This window comes from Lissotriton helveticus, chromosome 5_1 (genome assembly GCF_964261635.1).
Source record: "Lissotriton helveticus chromosome 5_1, aLisHel1.1, whole genome shotgun sequence".
Classification (NCBI taxonomy): domain Eukaryota; kingdom Metazoa; phylum Chordata; class Amphibia; order Caudata; family Salamandridae; genus Lissotriton; species Lissotriton helveticus.
Genome location: NC_136065.1, coordinates 1,325,820,416 through 1,325,838,187, shown reverse-complemented (window position 1 = coordinate 1,325,838,187; position 17,772 = coordinate 1,325,820,416). Strand labels below are relative to the sequence as shown.

Below are 17,772 nucleotides of genomic sequence, written 5' to 3'. Positions count from 1 at the left end.
TGATTTGCAGGCAGAGGAGTCCATTAAATGACTAATTAGCATTTTTGAAACCAGCCTATAGTACCCAGTGGCAATCCCACTCCCAACTTTAGCTTCCTAACTCACCCGATATTACAAGTGGTATTCTAAGGTATTCGAAATGCACTTGCCCATTTTTTTATATATTTCTTTATTTCTTGAGTTTCAGAGACCTTTAGCATGAAGCAAACCCACCAGTGTGGAGTCATCCGGCCACTCTCATTACCCTTCCGCATCATTCTATCTCAAACATCGCACATTTGCCCATTGCCCAACTGGGAGGAGAATTAGGGGTCACAGGTGCAACCCCTGGGTTGTCCCTTACGACCCCTGTTTTCAGAGACGGTACTTCAATGCGAAGAACACTGGAGCTTCACACCCTTACAAACATCAGGGCCGTATTACACAAAATGCCTCGGAAGCTCAACAGGCGTTTGCGCCTATGGGGCACACTGGTATTACAGAAGGGGGCCTGAGACGCTTGTGTGGCCCCTTCTGTAATACCACTAGTGCACATAAAGTGCCAGCGCTATCTTCAAGGGGTGTTCCCTCATTTGCATTGCATTGAGGCATGCCCCGTGCATATGATGGAATCCCTTTACCTCTGCACCCTACTGTAATACTGATGCGGGCGCAGAGGCACTGGAGCCCTCAGGAGGCACATTGATAATGGGCCGTCTAAAGGTGCTCCCCCTGAGAGCAGCCCTCTGCAGGGAGTGAAGGGGGTCCCATGGACTTCCCAGACATCCCCTTGCAGGCGGGTGCATTCTTGAGGGTAAGAGCGTGTGTATGTGTGTGCATAGGAGTAAAGTTATGTGTAGCCTATATTTTGGTATACGATTCTACCATACATTACTAATGCCAGGGGCAATTATTAGGGCGGCTGGGGGTAGAAATACTAAGATGTGATTTGTTTGCACAAATAAGACCTACATTTGTATCCTTGACAGTGCGGAGTGTTGGCTCACTACTGGCTTGAGTGATATCTCCGCCAAGGAAAAGTTATCTGGGCATTAGTCTGTTGTTGAGGATTGATGCTAGAGCAGAGCCTATGGCTTGGGGATGTGTCTCTGTGGGTCGCTCAGTCCATGATCTCAAACTGAAGAGAAGGCTTGAGTAAAGTGCCGGCTGAGCTCAATCCCTGAACTGACTGGTGACATTAACAACCACAGTGGCGGTAGGGTGGCCCGTAGGCTTTGCTTACATGTCCACTCGCTCGCTCTTGCACTGGATCGGTATGGTCCAGACAGCGTAGCAATTTCCAGCGTGTATTCACTCCCAGACTCCAAGCTCTGGAACTGATATGTAGAGACTCCCTTCTGAAGTGACTCATTCCTGACAGCTTCATTGGACTTGGTATGGTAGAGAGTGAGCTGGTAGCCCTCGTTGCCACCAAGTGGCTCCTCCCAAGACGCGGCCAGCTCACCGGGGGTCTCTCCACTTTTCAGCCTCACATTGTGGACAGCTAAAGGATCTAGGGTGAAGAACAGAAAAACATCACATTATCAGGAAGTCCATAAGATTCACAACTGCACTGGTGACTGTACATAGAGTAACAAAGACACGGAAAAGGGACATTTGGAACGCATAGCAAAACATGTGCAAATTAGACCTCACTCCATTTGAAACCATTTGCATTTGGGTAACACTCATTTTTCCTCCATGTGTTGAATGAATTCACAATCAGGATGAATACGATCACACTTTGTCTGGCTCTTGGGGCGGGCTCTAGGTCTGGATACCCAGAACCTGCAATGAGCTAAAAGGATCCTATATAACTTATAATATGTTATGTGATGTCACAGAGCCGTTCAATACATACACTTTGTAAGCTTTGGCATAAAACAGTCTTCTGTGAAATAAAAGCAGGAGAGATAGATGGATGGATACCCTTTAAAGACTAAGTTTGTGTCGGACCCATAGATGTCTTAAACCATTTCATAAAAAACACCTATAGTCACAGCATTGTTTAATTTGTAAAAATAGAAGAGCCAGGGCTTTCGCCAGGAGGCCACTGCAGCTTGCTCCACAGATTGCCCCTGCCATGCTGTCAATTATAGTAACAACACAACTACAAACCGTCACACTCCTACAAGTGCGACAATTAGGACCATTTCAGGCCTCCAAAGCTATAAGGATTGCTTGGGTTGCAGGTAATAGTCATTTTTAAAGTATATCGAGTTAATAATTACCTGTTGTTGTGATCATTTCTAAATTAGTCAGACAGCGCTACCTTGTGGCAGACTGTCACAAGCACCGGCATTGACAATTAAGTGCTGGTGCGGAGCACTGGAAACCACCCGTTCAAATTAAACACTGATTCACAGTTTAAATCAATGGCAAAGCACCTACGGGCCAGACCATGGCCAAACCCACGTGCACACACCGGTCTGTAGTAAAAGATTGTTCTCTTCTCTCCCTCTACCCAGGTGACTGCGTGTGGTGTCCCTGGCGTGGGCTGACCATAGGACACACATGACCAGACACGGTGCTCCCTGGGGCTGAGTCCAGCAGGAGCTGTGGAAGGGGGAGTTGCATGAACTGATTGCGTGGGCAGTGGGACACAGCAGGGCTACTATCTACTGCACATGACTAAAGCCTAACGACCTATGCGGCTTTCCCATAAAGTGTCCCTCTCCGATAGTATTCTTGCGCTGACTGGATGGATGGCGCGGTACGACAGAATGATGCAATGAAGGCTGGCAGAGAAACTTGTGAAACTCACCCCAGTTGAAACAGAATAACCTCTGATCCAAGTTGTTATTCTTGGCTTTCAGATTACCAGCACCGTTCTTTTAAGAACAAACCTAAATCTATCTGGATCCACAATAAGAGCTATTCTATTAAAAATCTCTGCAGACAACGAAGAAGCTGCATTCTATTTAAATAAATCCTTCCTCGGCCTCATCCAGTTTCCTCTGACAGTTCACAATGCTTCTGGTTAACTTGCAAAAAAAATTGAATTTAGTTGACCTTTCTGAAGAGCTAAACGAGCACCCACGGGAGGATCCAGAAAAGTAAAATACCCCTATATACACTTAGATCCATACCACTAATGCAATTATGAGAGCGCAACCCACCCTAGCAGAGTTTCCTTCTCCTTTACATCCATCCATTCATCCATCCACCTAGCCTTCCATCCACTAATTCTTTCACTATTTCATGCATCTATTCTTTCGCCTTTCTTTCAATCCATCCATCCATCCCTCCTTTCATCAGTTCTCCAATGTATCGATCCATCTAATGATCCTTGCATTCATTCTCCCCTCGTCATTTACGGCGCAAATTTTTTTAAACACCAGTATTATTTGTCACTGATGTAGTGAGAAATTGTTTAACAACAAGGTGTGGTGATGGACAGAGTTTCTGAATTAAGCAGAATACTCTCACCCAGTCAAGAGATCAGGGCTAGATCCAACACCGTTTTTTAGCTCACTGCACCATCCCAGTTCAGAACCTGGCTATATGCAAATTAGTCTGTTCCTGTCCCAGTGCATGATGGGAACAGGGCAAACCAAACTACCAAGCCAATTCTTACACTGGGAAGGAAACAAGCTTCCGGGGACCGGTTTCTGGCATTTCAGCCGTCGTCGGCCCTGCTTGCTTGAATCCTGATGGTGCAATGAGCAAGGGACTCACATCTGAGTATACCCTTCCACGCTTAGGGTGGACAAAATATTTAACAACAAGGGGTGGTGATGGACAGAGTTTCTGAATTAAGCAGAATACTCTCACCCAGTCAAGAGATCAGGGCTAGATCCAACACCGTTTTTTAGCTCACTGCACCATCCCAGTTCAGTACCTGGCTATATGTAAATTAGTCTGTTCCTGTCCCAGTGCATGATGGGAACAGGGCAAACCAAACTACCAAGCCAATTCTTACACTGGGAAGGAAACAAGCTTCCGGGGACCGGTTTCTGGCATTTCAGCCGTCGTCGGCCCGGCTTGCTTGAATCCTGATGGTGCAATGAGCAAGGGACTCACATCTGAGTATACCCTTCCACGCTTAGGGTGGACAAAATATTTAACAACAAGGGGTGGTGATGGACAGAGTTTCTGAATTAAGCAGAATACTCTCACCCAGTCAAGAGATCAGGGCTAGATCCAACACCGTTTTTTAGCTCACTGCACCACCCCAGTTCAGAACCTGGCTATATGCAAATTAGTCTGTTCCTGTCCCAGTGCATGATGGGAACAGGGCAAACCAAACTACCAAGCCAATTCTTACACTGGGAAGGAAACAAGCTTCCGGGGACCGGTTTCTGGCCTTTCAGCCGTCGTCGGCCCGGCTTGCTTGAATCCTGATGGTGCAATGAGCAAGGGACTCACATCTGAGTATAACCTTCCACGCTTAGAGTGGACAAAATATTTAACAACAAGAGGTGGTGATGGACAGAGTTTCTGAATTAAGCAGAATACTCTCACCCAGTCAAGAGATCAGGGCTAGATCCAACACCGTTTTTTAGCTCACTGCACCATCCCAGTTCAGAACCTGGCTATATGCAAATTAGTCTGTTCCTGTCCCAGTGCATGATGGGAACAGGGCAAACCAAACTACCAAGCCAATTCTTACACTGGGAAGGAAACAAGCTTCCGGGGACCGGTTTCTGGCATTTCAGCCGTCGTCGGCCCGGCTTGCTTGAATCCTGATGGTGCAATGAGCAAGGGACTCACATCTGAGTATACCCTTCCACGCTTAGGGTGGACAAAATATTTAACAACAAGGGGTGGTGATGGACAGAGTTTCTGAATTAAGCAGAATACTCTCACCCAGTCAAGAGATCAGGGCTAGATCCAACACCGTTTTTTAGCTTACTGCACAATCCCAGTTCAGAACCTGGCTATATGCAAATAAGTCCGTTCCTGTCCCAGTGCATGATGGGAACAGGGCAAACCAAACTACCAAGCCAATTCTTACACTGGGAAGGAAACAAGCTTCCGGGGACCGGTTTCTGGCCTTTCAGCCGTCGTCGGCCCGGCTTGCTTGAATCCTGATGGTGCAATGAGCAAGGGACTCACATCTGAGTATACCCTTCCACGCTTAGGGTGGACAAAATATTTAACAAAAAGGGGTGGTGATGGACAGAGTTTCTGAATTAAGCAGAATACTCTCACCCAGTCAAGAGATCAGGGCTAGATCCAACACCGTTTTTTAGCTCACTGCACCATCCCAGTTCAGAACCTGGCTATATGCAAATTAGTCTGTTCCTGTCCCAGTGCATGATGGGAACAGAGCAAACCAAACTACCAAGCCAATTCTTACACTGGGAAGGAAACAAGCTTCCGGGGACCGGTTTCTGGCCTTTCAGCCGTCGTCGGCCCGGCTTGCTTGAATCCTGATGGTGCAATGAGCAAGGGACTCACATCTGAGTATACCCTTCCACGCTTAGGGTGGACAAAATATTTAACAACAAGGGGTGGTGATGGACAGAGTTTCTGAATTAAGCAGAATACTCTCACCCAGTCAAGAGATCAGGGCTAGATCCAACACCGTTTTTTAGCTCACTGCACCATCCCAGTTCAGAACCTGGCTATATGCAAATTAGTCTGTTCCTGTCCCAGTGCATGATGGGAACAGGGCAAACCAAACTACCAAGCCAATTCTTACACTGGGAAGGAAACAAGCTTCCGGGGACCGGTTTCTGGCATTTCAGCCGTCGTCGGCCCGGCTTGCTTGAATCCTGATGGTGCAATGAGCAAGGGACTCACATCTGAGTATACCCTTCCACGCTTAGGGTGGACAAATTTAACAACAATCGTTTTTGGCCACTATAGGTGTGGCAGGGTATACTCAGACATGAGTCCCTTGCTCACTGCTCCATCAGGATTCAAGCAAGCCGGGCCGACGACGGCTGAAATGCCAGAAACCGGTCCCCGGAAGCTTGTCTCCTTTCTGGTGAAGAATTGGCTTGGTAGTTTGGTCTGCCCTGTTCCCATGATGCACTGGGCCAGGGACAGACTAATTTGCATATTGCCAGGTTCTGAGCTGGGATGGGGCAGTGAGCTAAATAACGGTGATGGATCAAGCCCTGATCTTTGGACTGGGTAAGAGTGGTCTGCTTAATTCAGACACTCTGTTCATCGCCACCCCCTTTTCTGAATCGTTTTTGGCCACTATAGGTGTGGCAGGGTATACTCAGACATGAGTCCCTTGCTCACTGCTCCATCAGGATTCAAGCAAGCCGGGCCGACGACGGCTGAAATGCCAGAAACCGGTCCCCGGAAGCTTGTCTCCTTTCTGGTGAAGAATTGGCTTGGTAGTTTTGTCTGCCCTGTTCCCATGATGCACTGGGCCAGGGACAGACTAATTTGCATATTGCCAGGTTCTGAGCTGGGATGGGGCAGTGAGCTAAATAACGGTGATGGATCAAGCCCTGATCTTTGGACTGGGTAAGAGTGGTCTGCTTAATTCAGACACTCTGTTCATCACCACCCCCTTTTCTGAATCGCTTTTGGCCACTATAGGTGTGGCAGGGTATACTCAGACATGAGTCCCTTGCTCACTGCTCCATCAGGATTCAAGCAAGCCGGGCCGACGACGGCTGAAATGCCAGAAACCGGTCCCCGGAAGCTTGTCTCCTTTCTGGTGAAGAATTGGCTTGGTAGTTTGGTCTGCCCTGTTCCCATGATGCACTGGGCCAGGGACAGACTAATTTGCATATTGCCAGGTTCTGAGCTGGGATGGGGCAGTGAGCTAAATAACGGTGATGGATCAAGCCCTGATCTTTGGACTGGGTAAGAGTGGTCTGCTTAATTCAGACACTCTGTTCATCACCACCCCCTTTTCTGAATCGATTTTGGCCACTATAGGTGTGGCAGGGTATACTCAGACATGAGTCCCTTGCTCACTGCTCCATCAGGATTCAAGCAAGCCGGGCTGACGACGGCTGAAATGCCAGAAACCGGTCCCCGGAAGCTTGTCTCCTTTCTGGTGAAGAATTGGCTTGGTAGTTTGGTCTGCCCTGTTCCCATGATGCACTGGGCCAGGGACAGACTAATTTGCATATTACCAGGTTCTGAGCTGGGATGGGGCAGTGAGCTAAATAACGGTGATGGATCAAGCCCTGATCTTTGGACTCGGTAAGAGTGGTCTGCTTAATTCAGACACTCTGTTCATCACCACCCCCTTTTCTGAATCGTAGTAAGAAATTAAGCACCTTTTGCTGGAATGGGACCTGCGCTGCTGAGGCAAGTAAAAAAAGGCTTTAAAATGTATGTTGTGTTCTGCATGCTCGATGGTAAGTGTGTGTGAGTGAGGGCATGTGTATATGTGACCGTATGTGTCTATTATTATGTGTGAGCAATGAGCATGTGTGGGTGTAAAATTGAGTCTTTGAGATCCAGTGAAAATTGTTGAGAGAAAAAAGGGAGATTGAGTAACTATGAGTGAGTCACAATGAGCAAGAATGAAAGTGAAATTGACCGCAAGCGAGTAAGATTATGAAAATGAATAACAATGAATATGAGGGAGTGTTAGAGAGAGAGTTTGTGAGAATGAGTGTGAGTGAGAATGAGTGACAGTGAGTAAGTGTAATTGTGAGTGAGAATGAGTGTGTCTGAATTTCTGAACAAGAATAAGGGAGAATGTGTGAGTGGGAATAAAAGTGAGTGCAGGTGCATGCAAATGAATGAATGAAAGCATGAGTGAATGAATGAGTGTATGAGATTTAGTGAGAATGCAGCAATACGAGTGAGCCAGAAAGTGTGACTGACAGTGAGTGAATTCAATTGAAAGTAAAAGGGAGTGAGAATGAAGGAGTGTAAGTGAGAGTGTGGCTTCTTGCTTGTGTATCTGCAGTTGTCCCAGACATAAAGAAGGTACTTCTTGACATATAGAGGTACTCATGGCAAGATACTGGCACTGGCACACTGGAGGCAATTCCTGGCTTGACAGGCACCTGTGACAAAATACTGACCTTGGAATACAGGAGGCAATTTTTGGTGTAATGGACACCCATGGTAAAATACTGGTACTGGCATACTACAGGTAAATATTTGCATACTGGCCACCCATAAATTAATGATAGCATTGTCAAACTTGTGAAAAATCTTGCCACCCATAGAAAAATGCTGGTACTCACAAATTTGATGCAATTTTTGGTATTTAGGAGGACAACTGTGGCATATGAGAGAATCACAACAACTCCAAAATACTGGCCTGGCATATTACAGTAACTACTTGACATAAGGGTCACCCACTGTATATGAATGGCAATAATAGAAGAAAGCGGACAATGGTTTATTGTATGTAAAAATACAGAGCTATGCACAATTGGGGTAATTTTGGACAAATGCGGGCACCAAAAGTACATTTTGAAAATAATGGGATCAAGTCCTAGGAGCATTAGTTTTCATTGTGGAGTGGAGAAGTGTGGCTCAATGGTTGGAGCGGCAGACCCTGATGCAGAGGTCTAGCCCGGGACCAGGGTTCAATTTCCCGCCTCGGCGGGTCTTGGGCTCAAAATTCCACGGACCTGTTAATTCTCGCCTCGGTGCCTATTCCAATCATGGAGTCCCACTCTGCAACTCTGGGCAATAGCTTGCTTAATCTCCACAACGGCCCCCACAACGCTAAGGATGCCTGGCCTCCACCTTGGGGGTGCCCAGGAGTGGACACCTCACAGGGAAACCCAGGATGGGTTCCACAGCGGTATTCGTACAAGCGCCTTGAGACCCTTGCGGGTGAGTAGTGCGTTATACAAGTATCAATTTACATTTACATTGGTTTGGCACATCGTGAAAGGTCTTGAATATTTAATTAGTGGCTTTTCAGAGCCTATGGCTTTACCCCACATCTATGTGAAGGTTTAATTTCAAAATGCAGTATTTGACCGCATTTCTTTCTACGTTTTCTCAGTGGAGAACACACAAACCCCAATAGAAGATGTCTTGCTCACTTGCTGTGCTTGCTACAGTCCAGAGCTGCTGTTACACCCCACAGCTTTCAAAGATCATGTCAACTCCTTAATATTGGTGGGATTAAAAATAAATATTTGCCTGTGTTGTTTATTTAGATTAATCATGCAGCTATTATGCAACCTCAGCAATGTCAAAGAGGGGATCCCAGTTCCATCAGCTATTTCTGAGTCGGAGCTGGGATCCGTCCGACCCAGTGAAATGTGCTGAATTTATCCTAGTGCAATGTTCTGTGCCTGCACGTGGTCCACTTTCTGGTCCGCAATGTTTCAGGCGGCTTTCTCATTTTTATTTCCAGCTGAGTCTAAAACAAAGGCCTGATTTAAAGGGCAATTAGCCCTTGTTTTGTTCAAGTTTGTCCTGCTGAGAGCCATCTGGAGCTTGACACCTAGAAATCAATCCAGTGGAAGGAAACAAAGGCTGACCGCTTCTCACCTCACAAGTAGTTTAGAGAAACGTTGACTTTGTTGAACCTTGTATATAAAAAAAAGTACCTTCTATATAAGAGAGTAACTGCACAAATAACTATTTAAATGTCACCTAATTTATTTGTATTTAATTCTTTGATAGCGCTACTCATTTCAGTGTAGAGTGTCAGAGAGCTTTAACAGTGCACACAAAGTGACAATAAATTAGACAAGTGTGTAAACCAATACACAGGAACTGTTACTAAAGGCAATGAGGATTACAAGGTGTAGGAGTCACAGATTGTCTATACTTCTAGATATTATATGTTAAGAGTGCCTGCTCAAGAGAAAGTCAGGATTTAAAATGTAACTCAGTGAATGGGTTTATTTGTACTCGCTTTATTACTACCCTAACAAACCCTTTTTTACAAACTTAGAATAATACCAAATTGAGAAAAAGACAATAAGGACCTACAGCAATGACTTGCAGTTTGCATTCAGCTCCTAGATGCTGGTTTGTAGCGCATTGTGCTATATTGGTACTGCTGGTTATGAACTGGAAGTAACACAAGCACCTCTGGGTCAAAAGCAGCAACCCACTGACCCATATACATAAAATACAAATCTGTGACCTGCATGCTAAATGATGTGCTATGCAGCAGACACATTAACCCCATATTCTACTTTATGATTCAAAACTGTGACTGGACAAATGACAGAACTCACCTGGAACTATATTAACCAACAGATGTATCTTACCGTTATTATAATGCTCTGAAAATTGATGGGTGCACAAAGATCTCTGTAGCAGCCATGCTTTAAATTAGTAGATACTAACAGTTACTCTGTGCCTGCACTTGTTTAATTTCGAAAGGGTAGTACCAGCACTTCTCAGCACTACCCCAATGCCTTAAAGGGAGAGTATCAGCACTTCTCAGCTGCAAACTGGGACTCTGGGGCAAGGAGTACCGGCACTTTGGAGTCAAAGGTCATCTAAGCTCAAAGAATGTGTGCTGCCTCTTCTACATCTGGCATTTTGGTGACTGGACATCCATATGGCCCAATGGGATGAACGCCTTTCAATGAGCATTTGGAATGTTCTTTCTTCTTCACCAATGAAGGGGTCTGCACAAGTTACCTGTGACTTTGTGTGAGTCACATGACAGTGTGCAATGTTTAAAACAAGAACTTCGTCAAAGTAAAGGTGAGGCAGCAGAGCTGTGCAACTCTATATTCCTACCAGTATTAGTGTTTTACAGTAATATTCTGCCTGTCTGTCCATTCAAATAGTACTAGCATTGAGAGGTCTGGCAACACTCACTTCCATGCAATCATTTCCAAAGCAACCAGGGCTGGACTGGGAACCAAAAGCAGCCATGGTAGAAAATGTTCAAACCAGCCCAGCCCGCTCCCTTCCTCCGCTCATCCCTCTCCTTTTCGTTAACTAGGGGAGCTGGAGAATGTGGAAGAGGAGTCAGCAGCAGCCCGCCAACTTCCAAAACCAGCCTCTAACGCCTCCAGCCTGTTGGGGAATGCCTGAAGGAATAAGCGTGCAGCCCTGCCCTGGTAGAAACAGAGGAGGCGCTAGCATGAGCAGTTATTCCAAACTCCTTCCCAATTCACTGTAATGTCTTTTGTCCGCAAGACAGTCTTGCAGCCAGTCACTATATACTATTAATAATACAGGCCTGCCCCGCCCAATCTTCAGGCAGTAATGTTCTGCATTTATATGCAAAAGCTCAATTTAAAACTGCCTGCACCACTCAAAGCTCTTTGCTCCTCTTTACCCTCCTACCACTCTGATCAACTGAAAATCTCAGGTGCCGGAAAGCTTAAACAAAAAACCTCAATTACTCTTCCTTGAACTCCACATTTTCAAGCAGGAGTGATGTATAAACCAATTCTTCTCCAAAAGCAACACAAACATTTGGAAATCCCTCCTGCTGAGCTTCAGCCTGACCACATGCCATGTGACCGTCAACAAAGACCCAAAGTTCTTCTCTTGGAATGACATCTGGCCTACACCGCTATTCACTCCTAAAGCTCCCTCCAATTGCATACCAATTTCAACCTGCATTAACTATTCTCACAGGGCGCTGTACCACCTGTTTTTCATTGCTATGTTTTACATTGAATATGCGTGAAGCGCTCTACCTCACGGGAGAAGCTAACTTGTAGATCACTCTACTTTAACGTACATGTATATATTCTATTTGCTATTGACATGTTCTGCTTGGATTGTGAAGCACTCCGATGCCTCTGTGCCATGTCCGTGCTATATAAAAATCACAAAAATAAATAGGAACTCCAAATATTACTGTGTGTAAGCCCTCTAGAACCCAAAATAATGCTGGACAGGCAAGAGATGATCCAGTATGCAGCAGGAACAACCTACTCACCCCCATTCTTAACAGAGCCTATACTGGTTCCTTCTTGTGGACAGGCTTAAGTGTCCCTCTTCTCCAAAGGCATCCTCTACCCCTTACAGAGCCTTTCTCTAAGCCAACCGCAGCTTCATAAACAGACCCCTTTGCAGGCATGTGGGTGGAGCAGACCAAGATCTTAGTCCAATCACTAATTTCTTGAACCGCATTCCTCTTTCCTCCAAGTCTCATTGCTGATTTGTCACTTTCAAAAGCATGCCCTGTTCTCTTCGTCTCACCCTTGCACTGCTGCACCCAACTGAAGAGCAAAGATCCCTTTCTTGCAGTCACACTGTTGTCGCGAACATAAGATCTCCTGTAGAACTTCTAAGCATCCTTCTTTTTAGACAGAACCGAGTACTCTAGCGAAAAGTTACATATTTAATATTTGAAGGCAGAGGTTGCACTGCTTTTTATCTTTCAATTTCAAGATTTAAATCTCTAACATGAAAAGACATAATAGGCCTATTCTAGGAAGACACCATCTCTCTGTCAGTCTCCTAAATGGCCATCTTTCTAAAAACGTCAACCATCAATACATCTTTGAAAATGCATGCCTAGCAAAACCTAAATTCTATACACCTCTGAAGGGGTCTTCCATTCTTACGTCTCAGGACCATCGCGACATATCACAATGTGCAGTTCTTACTTGTCCATGCAGAGACCCTCTGAGCGGGTGATCCTGAACACTCCGACACCGCCTTGACTTGGATTTCATACTGCGTGCCTGGAACAAGACCTCGAAGTTCATAACTGGAAGCTTCCTGCCCAACTGAGATATTCGTTTTCACCACATCTGTCGCGACTTCGTAAATCACGATGGAGTAGCTGAGCACATTTGGAGTCGGCTTCTCCCATTGCAGCAAGAGGCAGTCTGGGCTGTCGCCAGGACGGACCACCAGACTAAGCAGCTGTCCTGAAATTAAAATGGCCGTGTTCAACCACAAAACTCATTGCAGCGCACAGCAGACTGCACATGTTTGGATTCACAAATATATTTACAAATTTATTGCGAGATGGACACCTACTTCGTTTATTGATAGTGCGGAATTTACATACAGCAGTCAACAAAAGCAAAATAAATGTTGCTAGTAACATGGTAGTACAGGAGTAAGCACTTCAACTGCTATCTAGAAGCAGAACTGCTGATTGATGGGCCACATTCTATTTATACTCTTTAATATATAAATACAACAGAACGTGTGGCCAGTAGCCGCTTTAAACCATTCCCTAAGAAATAAAAACAAGAATATTCATAACAAAAACGCTTCTAGAATATACACTCAAGACAGAACTATTACAGCCTTGAAAAGTGGATTTAAAAACCCCACATTAATTTACCTTCTAGAGTATTCGTTTTTAAGGACAATGTGTTAAGGTAAAGCTTTTCACTACCATTTTGCTGCACTTGAAAACGTAAGCCTTGGACATATAAAGCTTATTTTGTTCCAACAAAGGCATCTAATTAAACCAGTACCCGGATGTTAAATGACATAAGTAAAGAATCATCTCATTGTACAAGGTTTATTTCACTAGGTGCATAATATTTACTTATACCTGATGAGTGACTTTCCATCTGTGTATTAAATCAAACAGTAGATATGAGAAATGATTATATTCATATGTGGAGGAAGCTGGAATAGGCAAATTATTTACTTTTATGCATGAAACTTGGCTTTAAGCCCAAAAATGTTCACATATTGTCTCTTCATTTAGAGTGTGTGCTAAACACCAATCGAGTTCTGCCAAAATGAATTCAGAATTCTGTGCATTCAAAGACTGTATTAACTACGGTTTTGGATGGATAAGTTTCATTTCGAAGTTATCCACGTCCACTGAATGTGGCCTTAGTTGTACTATGACCGGTTTCTCCTGTGCTGGGGGCAGGAATTGAGGGGCATATGAAATGCCTACCGGTCTTCGTCCGAAGCCTGCTGCCATATGCGTTTGCCTATACCTGCTTGTTGAGCAGTCGCAGAGCTGCAGTAAAGACACAACACCTCCACTGCAGACGTCAGTGGGGACTGGTGGGTGGGGCTGAGAGGTGCTACTGCTGCCTTTATCAGTGTTAAGACACCTCTCTTGAACTACTGCAGTGTGGATTACTGGTGGAGGTAGACCTGCATGACTTCCTCCAGGACAGACAAGTGATCAGAGAACAGCACCCAGAGGAATTGCAAGGTGGGGCTGTGGAATCTCTTTTATTTACTTTCAGGACTTAGGGCACGAAAATGTATTGGAAGCCTCTACATGGATTGGGTCGACGGAGTCTGGTGCCACGTTCATGATGCTATCTACCGGCAGTTGGGAGGAATCACACACTCTGCTTGAAGGCACAATGTGGATGCATTGCAGGCCAACTTAAACCCATGCCCCCCAATTTCTCAATGCTTGTAACATTGTGCGTGGAGTTGGCAACACAGCAAATTTCCTTACCTCTTAGACTAGGGAAATTGAGCAAATACCTCGAAATAGGTTTTCAATGCAACTAATATTCTCGCAAGCAATCAATAGAAGACACATGGTCTGAGAAACTATTTGGAGACCCTAGAAGTAACAGTGCTAAATGTTCCAGATTTGGGGTCAGAACTGTGGAATTTACAAAAGAAGGTCACGGACCTGGAAGATGAAAGCAGGAGGGATATTGTTTATCTGTTTGTAATCCCTGAGAAGAAATATATAATCTGTTTCTTGTCCTCATCTTGTCGCAGCTCCTTAAATTTGGGTTCAGACCCTGCTAGATTTCAGTAGGTACATTCGCTCCATCCGAAATAGAATGACACAATAGACTCTCCTAGACCACTCAGGATGTGTTTCTTTCGCCACCAGAAGACATGCCTAATTATAGAGACTGCTAAAAGACACAGTTAGTCCTCTTACAAAGATCACAAAATCTCATTATCTGCAAACTTTCCTATAAAACCAGCCAAACCTAGAGGAAATGTCTAGCTCTACATCCTTTATTCATGCAAATAGAACTCCGATATGGCTTGCTAGACCAAGCTACGAAGCTATTAGTGATAAACAGCATATCTAGAGAGTTTTATGACCAACAGGAATTTCAAGGTTGCCTGAAAGTTTCCTTGAAAAACCTGGACCAATCCCCAATAGATGGCTTCTTCTGTTATTCACTACTTATGCCAGCAGACAGCTATCGTTCAAGTGATTCTTAACATGGACGGTGGAAACACCTATGAGGGATAGGAATAAATCTAGATCAATCCTCTGCTATTTGGAACATCGCACAAAGTCCAGAAATTGTTGGTAATTTTTATTTGGACCTACAATTACCCAGGGTGGTCACACCACAGCTGCGGAGCAAAGCCCCCCCTAAAATGTTTGAGTGATACGACAGACGTATTAGCTCCTATGCTTTTACATTACTGATAACCTATGCTTCAGAATGTTTGCTTCCTCAATTTGCCCCTCAGATGTCTTCAGATCTCCTATTCTGTAGACCGTCATATGTTCATCCCAGAATTGGTTCCATTCAATGTTTAGGGATAAAGCTCTTACAATTTGGTCCATGAAATGTCAATGGCTTGAATAATTATATAAAAAAAAGGTATTATGTTTTCTGGCCTCTGGAAAATCAGACATTGCTCTCTTACAGAAGACACGTGTATCTCAGTCAGAGTCTGAAAAGCTCAAACAGAAGGGGGTGTGAAATCTAACCTCCCCCTTTAGTTCCAAATCTGAGATAAAAATTCCTGCCATTGGGCCACAACATTACAGGAAAACTAGTGTGGCCGTCTTCCCTGTTAAGAGACTCTCAGCCAAGCTACAGGTGAAATGGTTGGATGCTATGGGCATTTATATGTTTGCCACACTGCTGCTACAGGTTACTTTCTTATAGTAGGCTAAATCTATACCTCTTAATGATATCAAATCAATCTGTTTCTTGAAGACTTACAGAATCCTGGTAGGATCTGGATGGCAGCAGTTAGTTATTGGGGTGGATTGGACACTGACACCTGATCCGATACTGGATTTCTCTGGATGTCCTAACATACGAAACAATAACACTAGAGGCCTGCTCAAAGACCATCTGGTAGATAACTCTTATTCACCCTTGGATACGTTTACATCCAGCACTCAACTTGGCTTCTCACTCTAAATAGCTGTGTAATCAGAGTTAGCACAATGTGTGGCCATACCTCAATCTCATTGTACTTGGACCTGAAGAACAAGACAAGGGTTTTGAGGATGGACACACTGTGATATAAGTTGCATGATAAGGAGAGGAAGTTAGTAAAGTGATTTAAGAAATCTCTGGAGTAAATGGAAATTCTGTGTCCACTTCATAGGTATTTTTGGCAACTGGAAAATCATACCCGGGAGACATGATTAGTGACTTCAGCACAATGCATAAGCAACTAACAGAGAGGAAATCTGTTCTGGTAAAAGGTATACAGTGACTTCAGGATTCTCGTCGCAGAACCCCAAATGCTGGTGTCCTACAACAGCATGTCTCCAGAAAATATGACTTGAACATGATCTTCACAATGACTGCTGAAAACAATTTATACTGCATTAAATGAAGACAATACAAATACTGTGAAAATGCTGGGTGTCTTTTGGCACTGCAGCTCAAGCAGAGCATGGCCTAATTGACTACTCAGGCAATCTAAAATTTCAAACTGAACTCCTCACTCGCCCACTGGAAACAACAAGAAACTTTGACTCATTCTACACTTCACTGTATATATCAGAGGACCCCTTTGAGGAATACTCTGACTCCCTATTACACGCCTCTCAGCAGAACCTCAAAGGATTAGAAAGAGCTACTAAAGAAGAGGAGATAGTGTAGGCAATTGAATCAATGCTCACTGGTAAGGCTCCAGAAAAAGATGTTTTCTTTATGTATTTTTCACAAGATCAAAGCTACAGTTTTAGTCCCGCACCTGGGAAAGGTTTTTAGGGAGGATATGGACAAACCCTGTTAGCCCTATGATCATAACAGATCATTGTTATCTTTGGTAGGGTGGTGTGGGGCTACAGTGACCAGAATGGGAATTGGACCAAAGTATATTGACATGATGAAATCATTGTGTCACAGGCCCACCGCTGTAGTAAATTGTAACAGCTTTTGTGCCTTATGAAACTGATATTCTGAGAGGAAATCACCAGGGCTATCCTTTGTTCCAGCTACTTTCTCTGATAGGCCTCAAACTGTTGTTGATCGCAATCTTAGAATCGGTGGATATTGAGGCCATTCCTACTCCAAGTGTAGCCTGAAACTGAAGCTATTAGCTGATGACATTTTACTGGCTTAATGGTCATCCAGAACATCTATTCCAGCTGCAAGGTTGATAATCGCAGCCTTCTCCGAGTTCTCACGAAACTGAACCAAATGGAGCAAAGCCACGAGCTCCCCATAATAAATTATATGACCCCTTTGTGTCTGGGAGGCAAGGCGTTTTTTTTTAAGCAGATTTTATTGGCATTTGAGTCATATACAGTTCCTGAGGGTCGCATTCAGAGAATTACATAGTCATATAATTACATTGTAGTGTTCTTCTTTCCCTCTGCTTTGGTATCTTTTCAAAACAATAAACCTCTCAACAAAATGAACTGATTTCAACTCCCATTCCCCCCTAACGAGTCACTACCTTCTAAGTTTATATTTCCCAGCGTTGTGCTTTGACTTCTTGCTCTATATGCACTATCTGTGTCTGGGGTCTGCGTGTGGTCGGGGGGGGGCTTACAATTTAAAAAAAAATATTAATCTATTTATTGGCATTTCAGAAAACAGACACAGAGGACCAAGGCACCAAATCAAGGTATTGGCACATACATACAGCGTATGAGAACAAGAGCAAACAATCAACAATGTCACAACTCTATTAGCACAATTAAAATGTTGACCACCTCAGTGTGACAGCGTAATTGCTAAATAGACAAGTATATGCCAGCTTACCACCCAGGGGTTTCCAGCTCCCCTGGTCAATGGTATAACCCAACCTGGGGTACGTCCCTCTATCTCCCATGTATGCGGCCCGTACGGA

General features: G+C 44.4%; 1 protein-coding gene across 2 annotated transcripts in view; it reads right to left on the bottom strand.

The window, feature by feature from the left end:
- Positions 1 to 17,772, bottom strand: part of LOC144755356 (receptor-type tyrosine-protein phosphatase V-like) — a 704,907-nt gene that overhangs the window by 421,220 nt on the left and 265,915 nt on the right. For both annotated transcript variants that reach the window (XM_078644168.1, XM_078644167.1), the window contains 2 exons: positions 12,414 to 12,680; positions 1,223 to 1,492 (listed from right to left, as the gene is read on the bottom strand). In XM_078644168.1, coding sequence (XP_078500294.1) covers positions 1,223 to 1,492; positions 12,414 to 12,680 — 537 coding nt within the window. The remainder of the gene's footprint in view (positions 1 to 1,222; positions 1,493 to 12,413; positions 12,681 to 17,772) is intronic.